This window comes from Trichechus manatus, unplaced genomic scaffold (genome assembly GCF_000243295.1).
Source record: "Trichechus manatus latirostris isolate Lorelei unplaced genomic scaffold, TriManLat1.0 scaffold00055, whole genome shotgun sequence".
In the NCBI taxonomy this organism is placed as follows: domain Eukaryota; kingdom Metazoa; phylum Chordata; class Mammalia; order Sirenia; family Trichechidae; genus Trichechus; species Trichechus manatus.
In genome coordinates this window covers 12,086,187-12,098,883 of record NW_004443991.1, presented here as the reverse complement: position 1 = coordinate 12,098,883, position 12,697 = coordinate 12,086,187, and the positions used below count along the sequence as shown (strand labels likewise).

At 35.3% G+C, this 12,697-nt stretch overlaps 1 protein-coding gene across 1 annotated transcript in view; it reads right to left on the bottom strand.

The window, feature by feature from the left end:
• Window positions 1–12,697, bottom strand: part of DZIP3 (DAZ interacting zinc finger protein 3) — a 99,064-nt gene that overhangs the window by 51,485 nt on the left and 34,882 nt on the right. The window contains 4 exon segments of the mRNA XM_004378161.2: window positions 6,728–6,780; window positions 7,573–7,665; window positions 9,067–9,168; window positions 9,599–9,718. Coding sequence (XP_004378218.1) covers window positions 6,728–6,780; window positions 7,573–7,665; window positions 9,067–9,168; window positions 9,599–9,718 — 368 coding nt within the window.

Below are 12,697 nucleotides of genomic sequence, written 5' to 3'. Positions count from 1 at the left end.
AAGTTAAACTGTCCCTGTTTGCAGACGATATGATACTATACATAGAAAACCCTAAAGACTCCATGAGAAAACTACTGGAACTAATAGAAAGATTCAGCAGAGTAGCAGGATACAAGATAAACATACAAAAATCGGTTGGATTCCTATATGCCAATGAAGAGATCGATGAAAAGGAAATCAGGAAAGCAATACCATTTACAATAGCCCCTAAAAAAATAAAATATTTAGGAATAAATTTAACCAGGGATGTAAAAGACCTATAGAAACAAAACTATAAAACACTTCTGCAAGAAACCCAAAGAGATCTACATCGATGGAAAAGCATACCATGCTCATGGATAGGTTTACTCACCATAGTGAAAATGACAATTCTACCCAAAGCAATTTACAAATACAATGCAATCTCCAACCAAATACCAACAATATTCTTTAAAGAGATGGAAAAACTAATCATTAATTTTATATGGAAAGGGAAGAAGCCCCAGATAAGTAAAGCTCTACTGAAGAAGAAGAATAAAGTTGGAGGACTCGCACTACCTGACATCAGAACCTACTATATAGCTACGGTAGTCAAAACAGCCTGGTCCTGGTACAACGACAGATACATTGACCAATGGAACAGAATTGAGAACCCAGATGTAAATCTATCCACCTACGGTCAACTGATCTTCGACAAGGGCCCACAGTCTGTCAAATGGAGAAAAGATAGTCTTTTTAACAAATGGTGCTGGCAAAACTGGATGTCTATTTGCAAAAAAGTGAAACAGGACCCATACCTCACACCATATACAAAAACTAATTCAATTTGGATCAAAGACATAAATATAAAGCCAAAAACTATAAATTCCATAGAGAAAAAAATAGGATCAACACTAGAGGCCCTAATGCACGGCATTAACAGTATACAAACCATAACCAACAACACACAAACCCAAGAAGATAAGCTAGATTACTGGTATCTTCTAAAAATGAAACACTTATGTTCATCAAAAGACTTCACCAAAAGAGTGAAAAGAGAACCAACAGACTGGGAAAAAATTTTTGGACATTACAAGTCAGACAAAGGTCTAATCTCTAAAGTCTGTAAGAAAATCTAACACCTCTACAACAAAAAGACAAATAATCCTATTTAAAAATGGGCAAAGAAATGAACAGACACTTCACCAAAGAAGACATTCACGTGGCCAACAGACACATAAGGACATGCTCGTGATCACTAGCCATTAGAGAAATGCAAGTTAAAACCATCTCACCCAGGCATAACTGGCACAAATCAAAAACACTGGAAATAACGAACGTTGAAGAGGCTGGGGGGAGACTGGAACTCTTATGCACTGCTGGTGGGGATGCAGAATGATACAACCATTTTGGAAAATGATATGCTGCTTCCTTAGAAAGCTAGAAGTAGAAAGAAATACCATACGATCCAGCAATCCCACTCCTAGGAATATATCCTAGAGAAATAAGAGCCATCACACGAATAGACATGCACACCCACATTCATTGCAGCACTGTTCACAATAGCAAAAAGATGGAAACAACCTAGTTGCCCATCAATAGATGAATGGGTAAACAAACTATGGTACATACACACAATGGAGTATTATGTAAGAATAAAGAACAACGATGAATCTGTGAAGCATCTCATAAAATGGATGAAACTGGAGGACATTATGCTGTGTGAAATAAGTCAATCACAAAAGGACAAATATTGTATGAGACCTCTATTTTAAAAACTCATGAAAAAGTTTACACACAAAAAGTAAGAATCTTTGTTGGTTATGAGGGATGGGGGGAATACTAAATTGGCAATAGATAAGTGGTATCTTTGGCGAAGGGTGAGACAGTACACAATACTGGGGAAAACAGCACAACTTGTACAAGGAAAGGTCATGGAAGCTCCATAGACACATCCAAACTCCCTGAGGGACTGAATTGTTGGGCAGAGGGCTGTGGGGACCACGGTCTTGGGGAACACCTAGCTCAATTGGCATAACACAGTTTATAAAGACAATGTTCTACATTCTACCTTGGTGAGTAGCGTCTCGGGTCTTAAAAGCCTGTGAGCAGCCATCTAAGATACTCCACAGGTCTCACCCTTTTGGGAGCAAGGGAGAATGAAGAGAACAGGATACAAGGAAAAGATTAGTCCAAAGGACTAATGGACCACAGCTACCAAAGCCTCCACCAGACTGAGTCCAGTACAGCTAGATGGTGCCTAGCAACCACCACTGACTGCTCTGACCAGGATCATAATAGAGGGTCCTGGACAGAGCTGGAAAAGGATGTAGAACAAAATTCTAACTCATAAAAAAAAGGCCAGATTTACTGGCCTGACAGACTGCAGAAACCCCAAGAGTATGTCCCCCAAACACCCTTTTAGCTTAGTGGTTAAGTCACTCCCAAAGTTTACTGTTCAGCTGGGGATTGGACAGCCTTATAAAATAAAATGGTACCCATGAGGCACAGCAGTACAGGTACAAGGACTAGCAGGCAGGAGGGGACAAGAAAGATGGTGACAGGGAACCCACCATTGAGAAGGGACAGTATGGACATGTCACGGGGTCATTAACCATTGTCATAGGGCAATATGTGTACTAACTGTTTAATGAGAAACTATTTGTTCTGCAAACCTTCGTCTAAAGTACCAAAAAAAAAAAAAGAATTATATATGCGAGATCAAACAGACAACAGCAACTCAAAAAAGATTTGATTGGAAGCCTGGGGGCAGTGAGTTGAAGATAATGGTGATGAAATAATTTGGAAAAGGATAGTGAGAATAGCAGCTCAACTGGAAGAATGTAGTCGATGTCACTGAATTGTACATGTAGAAACTTTTGTAATGGTGTATCTTTGGCTATGTATATTTTCACCAAAAAAAAAAAAGGTCCTCCAAGGTTGAGAAGCGAAAGTGTGGACATGTAGTGGGATTGTTAACCAATGTCATAAAACAATATGTGTACTGACTGTTTAATGAGAAACTATTTGTTCGTAAACCTTCATCTAATGTACAATAAAAATTATAAAAAAGAAATCGTATCAATGGTTACAAGGGGCTGGAGGCTGGAGGAGAACGGCTGCAAAAGAGAGTGAGGGAACTTCTTGAGATGATGAAATGTTCTCTACCTTGATCATGGTACTGGTCACCTACCTATATACATTTGTTGAAATTCTTTAACCGTACATTTTAAGAGTGGATTTTACTGTATATGAACTGTAGATTGATAAACCTGACCTAAAAAAATTAGTGTTTAGAAAAATGCATTTACAACTGCTACAATTATAATAACAAGGAAATGATTACCATGAAAGTCAGGATAATGATTACCTAGGCAGCAGTAAAGGAGCCCCGGTGCCACAATGGTTAACTAAACACTTGGCTGTTAATCAAAAGGGTGATGGTTCAAACCCACCTAGAGGCTCCAGCGGCAATCTGGTCCCATGAAGATTATAGCCTAGAAAACTCTTTGGGGCAGTTCTACTCTGAAATCAACTGGATAGCACCTAGCAACAACAACAAAGGAGAAAGAGAGGTTGTGGGGGGAAGGGCACATAGGGTACTTCTGCGGTGCTGGCAAAATTCTATTTCTTGACCTGGGTTGAGTCACAAGGATGTCTGTTTTGTAATTGTTTGTTAAACTCTGCATTTATATTGTGTGCACTTTACTTTATGTATATTTTAATAACAATAAAACATTTTCAAGTCAAAAAAAATCAAACATTTTGTCATTTATTCATAAAATCTCATAAAGTAGCTCTTCTACTTTTCATACTAAGATTCTACCAGAGGACTCTCACAGAAGACAACTATAAAACCTTGGCAAATTTCACAAAGCAACCCACTGAAGGCAATGGAGAGTCAACTGAAGCAGACCCACAGTGGGGAGTATGTGCTCACGGTAGGGGAGAGCAACTGTGTAAGGTAAGTTCACCAATTCTGTGGCTTTTAGTCTAGAGCAAACTATTTAAAACAACAATAAGTTGTCATTGAGTCAATTCTGATTCATGTGCTGAGTAGAACTGTGTGTACTCCATAGAGCTTTCAATGGTTTTATCTTTTGGCAGTAGACTGCCAGGCCTAAGGCTACTCTGGATAAACTCGAACCGCATCTGGTAGAAAATCCAAGGTCCCGTTGATCCAGAGAATCAGAAAATTGAAGCCAGGGATCCATGTTTGCTGAAGAAAGTGGGGGAATCCTAGAAGGGAAAGAGCCAGAAAAGACATCCCCAAATTCTTTCTAGTCACATCTCTAACCAATGGACCACACAGGTGTGGAACAGATTCAAAGCAGCTCAGCTAAAGGGCAATATATCTGAACTGAGAATGGAACCACAACCCAAGAAACAGAGTTCACAGTTCATATCCAAACAAATTAATTGCCTTCCAAAACAAAAGTAACATTATCTGCTGGAGAATAATAGAGTTCAGAATCTCTACATCTATTACAGATTTACTGGGTGCCCGCTATGTGCTAGGCATTATGCTATCGACTGAGGAGACACTAGCAAGCAAGATAAAGTTCTCATCCTCTTGAAGGTTATAGCCACTAGAGATGATAAACAAGAAAGTATAATAAGATGTAGTAAATGTTCTGATAGGAGACTTAGAGGGAATGCAAGGACCACCTAATCTAACCTAGGTGAGGCTTTCTGGAGGTTTTAACCAGGTAGACCAGGCAAGGCCCTGGAGGCACAACAGATGGCATGTTCAAGAAATGAAAAGCAGTTAAACATAGTCGTTGGAGAAGGGTTCAAGGACGATGCTAATGACTCAGCAGAGGCCAAGATTGCTGAAGGAATCTGAACTTAATTTTAAGAGCAACCAGAAGTCTTTGAAAGATTTTCAAGCAGAAAAGTAATATATTTCATTTTTTAAATCTTTTTAATAGACTTTATTTTTCAGTACAGTTTTAGGTTTACAGAAAAATTGTGCAGAGTGTACACAGAGTTCCCATATACCTCCACCTGACCTGCGCAATATTCAGGAGAAATTTTTTATTGAAACTTCTAATTTCAATAGCAGCAATTTACCTCTGTGAATTTTCAGCATATAATATATGGTTTTCTGCAACCTAAAGTTTGCTCACTTAAGAAACAGGAATAACAATGAAACAATTAGTCCAAAGGACTAATGGACCACATGAACCACAGCCTCCACCAGCCTGAGCCCAGAAGAACTAGATGGTGCCCAGCTACCATCATGCACTGATCTGACAGAGATCACAATGGAGGGTCCAAGACCAAGCGGGAAAAAAATGTAGAACAAAATTCAAATTCACAAAAAAGACCAGACTTACCGGTCTGACAGATGCTAGAGGAACCCCTGAGACTATGGCCCCCAGACACCCTTCTAACTTTGGAAGCCACTCCCAAAATTCACTTTTCAGGCAAATATTAGACAAGCCTATAAAACAAACAATAACACTGGTGAGGAACATGCTTCTTAGATCAATCAAGTATACAAGACCAAACGGGCAACACTTGCCCAAAAGCAAGGATGAAAAGGTAGGAAGGGACAGGAAAACTGGACGAATAGAAACGAAGAGAGGGTTGACACATTGTGGGGATTGCAACCAATGTCACAAATCAATTTGTGTATAAATTTTTTAATGAGAAACTAATTTGCTCTGTAAACTTTCACCTAAATCACAATAAAATGTTAAAAAAAAAAAAAAAAAAGAAAAAGCAAATACCACACAAAAATCAATGTAAATAGGAAGCAAGGGTGGTGATGGCCTAATGGCCAAACTAACTCCCTGGTTTGAGAAGTTGTACAATGCCCAACAGAAACATATATCCCATTAGTAAGTAACTGTGGTTAACTAGAAATAAAATATTGTATCTTTCAAAAAGAAGAAGATTCTAATTATGAGACAAGCTAAAGGGCCTGGATGAGTTTGTTTTGCTTTGTTTTGTTTTTCTTTGTTACTGTTGTTTCTGGATGAGTTTTGAAAGCTAGGAAAAAGTTTTTATAGCATAATATCTAATTTAAATAACTTTAAGGAAAAAGAATTTATTTCAAGAAAGGATCATTTTCACTCTTGAGTTAAAAGTATTCACATAATTTCCCCTTCCCTGCTTTAGAATGTAAATGTCTACCATAAATGAGAAGAAAGAGAGTAACAACAGGCAATTAAACACAATTTTTCATACTTCTAATAAAACCCATTGCTGTCGAGTCGATTCCGACTCATAGAGATCCTATAGGACAGAGTAGAACTGCCCCACAGGGTTTCCAAGGCTGTAATCTTTATGGAAGCTGACTGCCACATCTTTCTCCCACAGAGCGGCGGGTGGATTCGAACCACTGACATTTTGGTTAGCAGCCCAGTGCTTTAACCACTGCACCTCCAGGGCTCCTTCACACTCCTAATACTGTCTTTAAATTTACTGGAGCTCCAGAGTGGGGTGCCTCTGGGCCCTTATCGGCATAGCTAAAAGAGCTTTGTAACACTTGCCTGAGCAAGGCAGAGGCCAAGGGCCTCGAGAGAGGCATGCCTGCGACCACAGCTGAGAATATGCTGTCCTGATCAAAGAACTGTATCCTGAGCATTCCTGAATCTGAACTGTAACCTATTATTTCCCTAATAAACCCAATAATCTTGACTATTAAAAAAAAAAAATTTACTGGTGCTCCAATAAGTGAAAGAAACACAGAAGAAAGAAGCAACTGAAAAACTTATACTTGTGCAGGAAAAAGTAACAGAATATTCTATTTCAAGCTTACCTTGCTCCTAAATTTTCAATGGTTATATATTCATTCTTTCTCACAACTTCAAACTGTAAGTGATAGGGGAAAAAAAATAGCCCAATTTAGTTCAATTTTTCAAAATTCATTACCGTTACTTCTAACCTTAACATTTGAAAAAAAAGAGTGAAATGAAGCCATAGTGAATAGAAAACAAATAAACAGAAATAATAGGGTAAACCATAGAAAAACCCCGATCAATCAACAGTCTCCTCCTTAAAAAGCAGTTCTAGTTATAGGGCTTTAATGCCAAATTTGAAATACAAAAGTGATGCATCTAAAGATAACAAAATAAATAAGATACATTTCTACATATACTTTTGGTCTATTTATTTATAAACTGAAAAGTCAATAAAATAGTTCATTAAAAAATATGGATACCACCTAAGTACATTTTAGTCTATGGGTGTCTCATTAAAAATTCAATCTAGTGTGTTCTATTTCAAGATTAGCTGTTTTCATAGGATCATGTTTAAAAACTGCAGGAATTCAGAAAGTCTACAATTATTTCTAACCTTAGGTAGCCCTGAACTGGGATAGTTATCATCGCGGGTTCATGACACACTCTCCTCACTGGTACTGGCCTGGCCTGCTTTATCTCTGCTTTTCTTCTCAGTCCCTCTCTCTGCCTTTCTTTATTTTTAAAGTTTTATTATTCTTAAAGACCACTTAAATATTTCTTTGGATAAACTAAAGCAATAGAAAAGTCAGAGGGCTTAGCCACCATCAAAGAGAATAGTCATAATCTTGTATTATGACTCGCAAATCTGTTTTAAATAAAAAAATACCATTAAAGTGAAGGAAAGCAAGAAAAATATACTCACCAAAATTTTAACAATTCCAGGTGTATCACACTCTAGCATCCTTACAATGTCACCTGTACATTCTTCCTTCAAACATTTTTTCCCACTAAAACTCTAAGAATGTAAGTAGAAAAACAATAGAAGACAATAGAGATGAATCGGTGATGTGCAAATCTGATTACATTTCAGTAAATAAATAGTTAAAAGCAGATGTTAGTAGATGAAAAACTGAAAAATATGAACAAACATTTGAGAGCTGCTCAAAGATGGTCTCTTCATACATCAATGGATTTCCTACATAAAATGCATGGCTGTACCTTTCTCTCTCATCATTTCTACTGCAAAATCTTCAAGGGGCCTAAAATGTATTCACTGCCCCAGGAAAAGTGACTTCAAATACAATGTACTAATCGAGTGGGCGTAAAAAGGAATACTAAATTTTTATTAGATACATGAGGATTCTGGGGAAAAGAGAATAAAAATATTGAGTCTTTATTCTGATTGTGACCTTGCTATTTCCTCTGGTTAAATTAATCTTCTTTTACTTCTCTTTTTGAAATTGAACAAGTAAATCTATGCCCTTACAATCAGAAAAAACTACAAAGTATTTACAGACTGCTTAAGAAAGTGAGTAACAGTGCCTTATACAATAATTTTTATAATTTGCAATGTGAGTTCACCTATTTTATCTGTTAATACTCACAACAATCTTATGAAGTAGTTATTACTATCTTTAATTTATAGCTTTAAAAAATGAGTCCCAAAGAGGTTAAATTACCTGCCAAATGTAAAAAACAAACAAACAAAAAAAAAGGGTAAATGGCTCAAACCAGACTTCAACTCAGATCTCCCAACTACAAATTCAATGCTCTTTCTACTACACCACAGTCGCTTTATAAGGGTTTTCTATTGTTTGCACAATGAACCACTATACAACCAAATACTATAGACCCAATTTGTTATCATTAGCTCACTAAAGAGTAACTGATGTAGAATTGGGCTTTGGGCTTCCGTTTTAATTTGGTGGCAAAGAATTGAATTTAGTTATATGACTTTGGGTAAATATAAATAATACCAAATATATTTTTGAAGACTATAAAATGTATCATTGTTCTCTACCCCTAAAATAAAAATTATCCTTAAAATTGTATAATTTACCTTTCTGTGTGTTAATTAAGCAAGTCTATTCTTTGATTTTATGTCCTTTATCAACTATTGGCAACAATATCGCTAATCTTAGAAATAAACTCCCAGACGGAAGGGAACAAATCCATGGAAATCACTGAGCAAGGCAACTAGCAGAGTACCCCTATGAAGAGTTGTTTAATAAATGGTGATGATGAATGGGGCAGTGGAAAGAAAAGAAGCAGTGAGGGGGTAGTGGAGAAAGGAACAAAAAAAGGAGGAAGAGGGAGGATGTGGACAGGAAGAAATGAAGGGAGAAGAGAAAAAGGGGAAAAGGTAGAGGAAGAAATCCAGCAGTAAAGTTTTAAGAAGGAAAAGCAAATATCATACCTGATCATTTTCACCTAGATATTTTAAGTTCTTGAACCTTTTCCAACAAATTTTATGGAAATAAATACAGCAGCTTTTACTGCACATTAACTGAACAAATCCCTGGGAAAGAATAAAAATAAACTGTTGAGATGGAAACAGAGCATGCAACTGTAGAAAATGCCACCCTAAGTCGCTTTTAGAACGGCTCTATCCCTAGATGAGTTGTACATGGCATTAAAGAGTTATCAATAGATCATGGGTAATCAAGGAGACTGAAAGCCATTTTTACATTACTAGAGTCAGAAAAATTAGGATTAAAAAAAAGGCAATAATTTGAACAAGTCAATGTAGTATTTTTGTATGCTTATACAACAAAAGATCTGAAACCCTGGATCCTGAGTCTACTCTTTTTTGCCTGATTAACACTGTAATTAAACTAAATACTCTGTTTAAACAATATTTTAATTCATGGTAATATAACAATTTTTACCTAAGTTTACGTTTATAATTACATGTTTAAAAATACTCCGTTAATTGTTAATTATAGTACCTTATAAGTGGTGTTCCGTAAAATGTCAGCTTCACAAGATCGCTCACAATCTAGGTAACTACAAATGGTCTGCCTCATTATATTACTTTCAGATGTCTTGATAAAATTACTAAGAAGATCCTAGATTTAAAAAATGGAAAGAATTCCCATGAATTAACAATAATAAATTAAGACCACAACACTTCCAATATTTTATCTTAGGTAATATGTCCATTTCATTTCCCTTTTTTAAGGACATATATTGTTCTAACATGTTATTAGGACAGATAAGTCCCTGGAGTAGGACATCATGCTTGGTAAAGCAGAAGGCCAGTGAAAAAGAGGAACGCCCTCAATAAGATGGACTGACACAGTGGCTACAACAATGGGCTCAAACACAGCAACAATGGTGAGGATGGCGCAAGACCAAGCAGTGTTTTGTTCTGTCACTATGAGTCGGAACTGACTTGATGCCACCTAACAACAACAACAATGTGTGTGTGCGCATGTGTATGTGTGTTTTAAATAGAAATAGAACATATTTCCTTCATTCAAAGTAAGCAATGTATAGGCAGGCCCTAAATAAGAAACACTGAATTTCTTACTGAACATAAATGTAGAGAAATGAGAGAAGTCTATGTTTGAAGCTATATTCTCTCTTCCCCATACTAACCCATAATAATCATAATTCCTGGCAGGTTCCTATCAAGAATGGCTTGCTCTGATTACAGAGAGAACAAATCACTGGAGTTCAGGAGACTGAACCCCAGTGTGGCCCCCAGGATACCATGTTGGCAGTGGAACTACAATGCACCACTCACTGACATATTGGGCAGAAGTGGGGCTCACAAATATGCTTCCAATGTCCAAAGTTACAATTTGGAATACATTTTCCCATTTTAAAATGCTGATTAAATGTAGGTGAAACACAGTCATCAGGTCTAAGGTAGCGATGTCCTTAGAGGGATAGTGAAAAGTCAAAAGATAATGTCTAAAAAAAAAAAAAAACACTACATTTTTTTCCCCCCCAAAAAAAAAAAAGTACATATCAAAAATAATGCCTAGAAAGCTGGCATAAATTGCTTCCAGGGAGCAGGTATTGCAGGTAGGGACTAGGGACTGTTCATTTTTGTTTAAAGTCTTGTAATAGTATTTGATTTTTTAAGGGCCACACATGTATTACTTTGTATAAAGTAATTCACTAAAATCATTTTGATAATAAAGGAAACTATTTTAAAAGCAGGTGAAAAAAGAATAACCAAACAAGACCAAGCAGGAGCTACTTTACGTAGGTACAAAAGTTCAATAGTAAAAAGTATATAAAATGATTACATTACTAAGTCAAAGAAAAAAAGCCATATGATTAGCTTGACAAATTCCAAAAAAGAAAATGTCTGCTTATTCTATTGATAACTGAGACATATATATTAAAATATTCCACTATAACTGAGGATTTATCTATGTCTCCTTTTAGCCAGTTCTTTCCCATATATTTTGAGACTATATTATTAGGCATATACAAATGTTGAGTTGTTATAACTTCCTGAAGAATTGGATTTTATATTTTTATAAAATGTTCCTCATTATTCTGAGGAATGCTTTTGGCTTAAAATCTATACTTTGTTTAATACAAAGATAGCTATACCAGCTACCTGCTTGAATGACATATCTTTTTCCAAACTTTTACTTGAAACCTTACAGGATCCTTACATTATAGCTGTTTCTTGTAAGCAATATATACTATGGTTGTTTTGTTATTATTGTTATTGTTTTAATCTTACCCATAAAAAATGAAAATTTTTACTGTCTTTTGTTTGGAGTATATAGTAGATTTACATATAATGTTATTGCTGTTATATTTGGATTTAAATCTAACACCTACTATTGGCTTTCAATTTATACTGCCAATTCTATGTTCTTTTTTCTCTTTCTTACCTTCTTTCAGATGTATTATTTCTAATTATTCTATTTTGCCCCTCTTTAGTTTGTAGGTATATATTCTTTTACTATACTTTTAGTGGTTAACCTAGAAATTACAACCTCCAGTCTTTACTTTCAGAAAATAAACTCAATATCTAATAAAGATTTTTTTTTTAAATTATTGTATCAGAATAGCATATTATTTACTTCACATGATAAGGAATATCTATTTTAAACCAATAACCAATATCATAATTGTAGATGGAATTAATATTAAAATCAGGAAGGAGATAAGGATGTCCAGCATTGGCAGTAATATTTTTAAAATAAACAAATTATGATATATAGTAAGAAATAAACATAATTATAAGAGAATGAAAATATTATTATAGTTTGTAGATGATATGACTATTTACTTAAAAATTATACAAGTGAATCAACTGAAGATCCATGTGCCCTATATATGAGAATCAAATAAACCACTTAGTTTAAATATATATATATATATATATATATATCTAAAAATTCATTCCTTTACTCCCATATAAACAAGTTAAAGAAATACAGTGATATAAGGAATTATTCATACCATGCATACCCACACACTTGTTCACTTATTTGGTTAATAAAAATATTTAATCAGCTTAAGAAATGTTCAGATTTAATATAAAAAATGAATAACTTTGCTAAAAATGGTGAGTCTTTCCATCTTTACTAAAAGATAGACTCAATATTTTCAGTATGTCAATTTTCACCCTAAAATAATTTATAAATTAAAAGCAATTCTAGTTAAAAATTTCAGGGGGATTTTCAGAGAAGTTTGACAATGACCCAAATTTAACCTAAAAGAGTAAATGCACATAAAGGGACAAAATAACGTGACAAAGAATAACAGAGAAGACCTCAAATTGCCATTATTAAAATGCATTAAAAGTGAGAGTAATTAAAACACCATGAAAATGTCACAAGAATGGACTGACAGATAACTGAAACAGAATAAAATCCCCAGAAACTGTTAAAACCGTATTTAAGTATTTCCCTAATTTCAAGATGGGAAAATGGAAACTCTCATACTCTATCTTAAGAATATAAACCAATACAAACTTTCTGAAAGGAAATATAGAGATATATGTCAACAACTTTACAAGACTGTGAACACTTGTTCACAATTCCACCTCTAGAGATTTATCCTATGAGGAT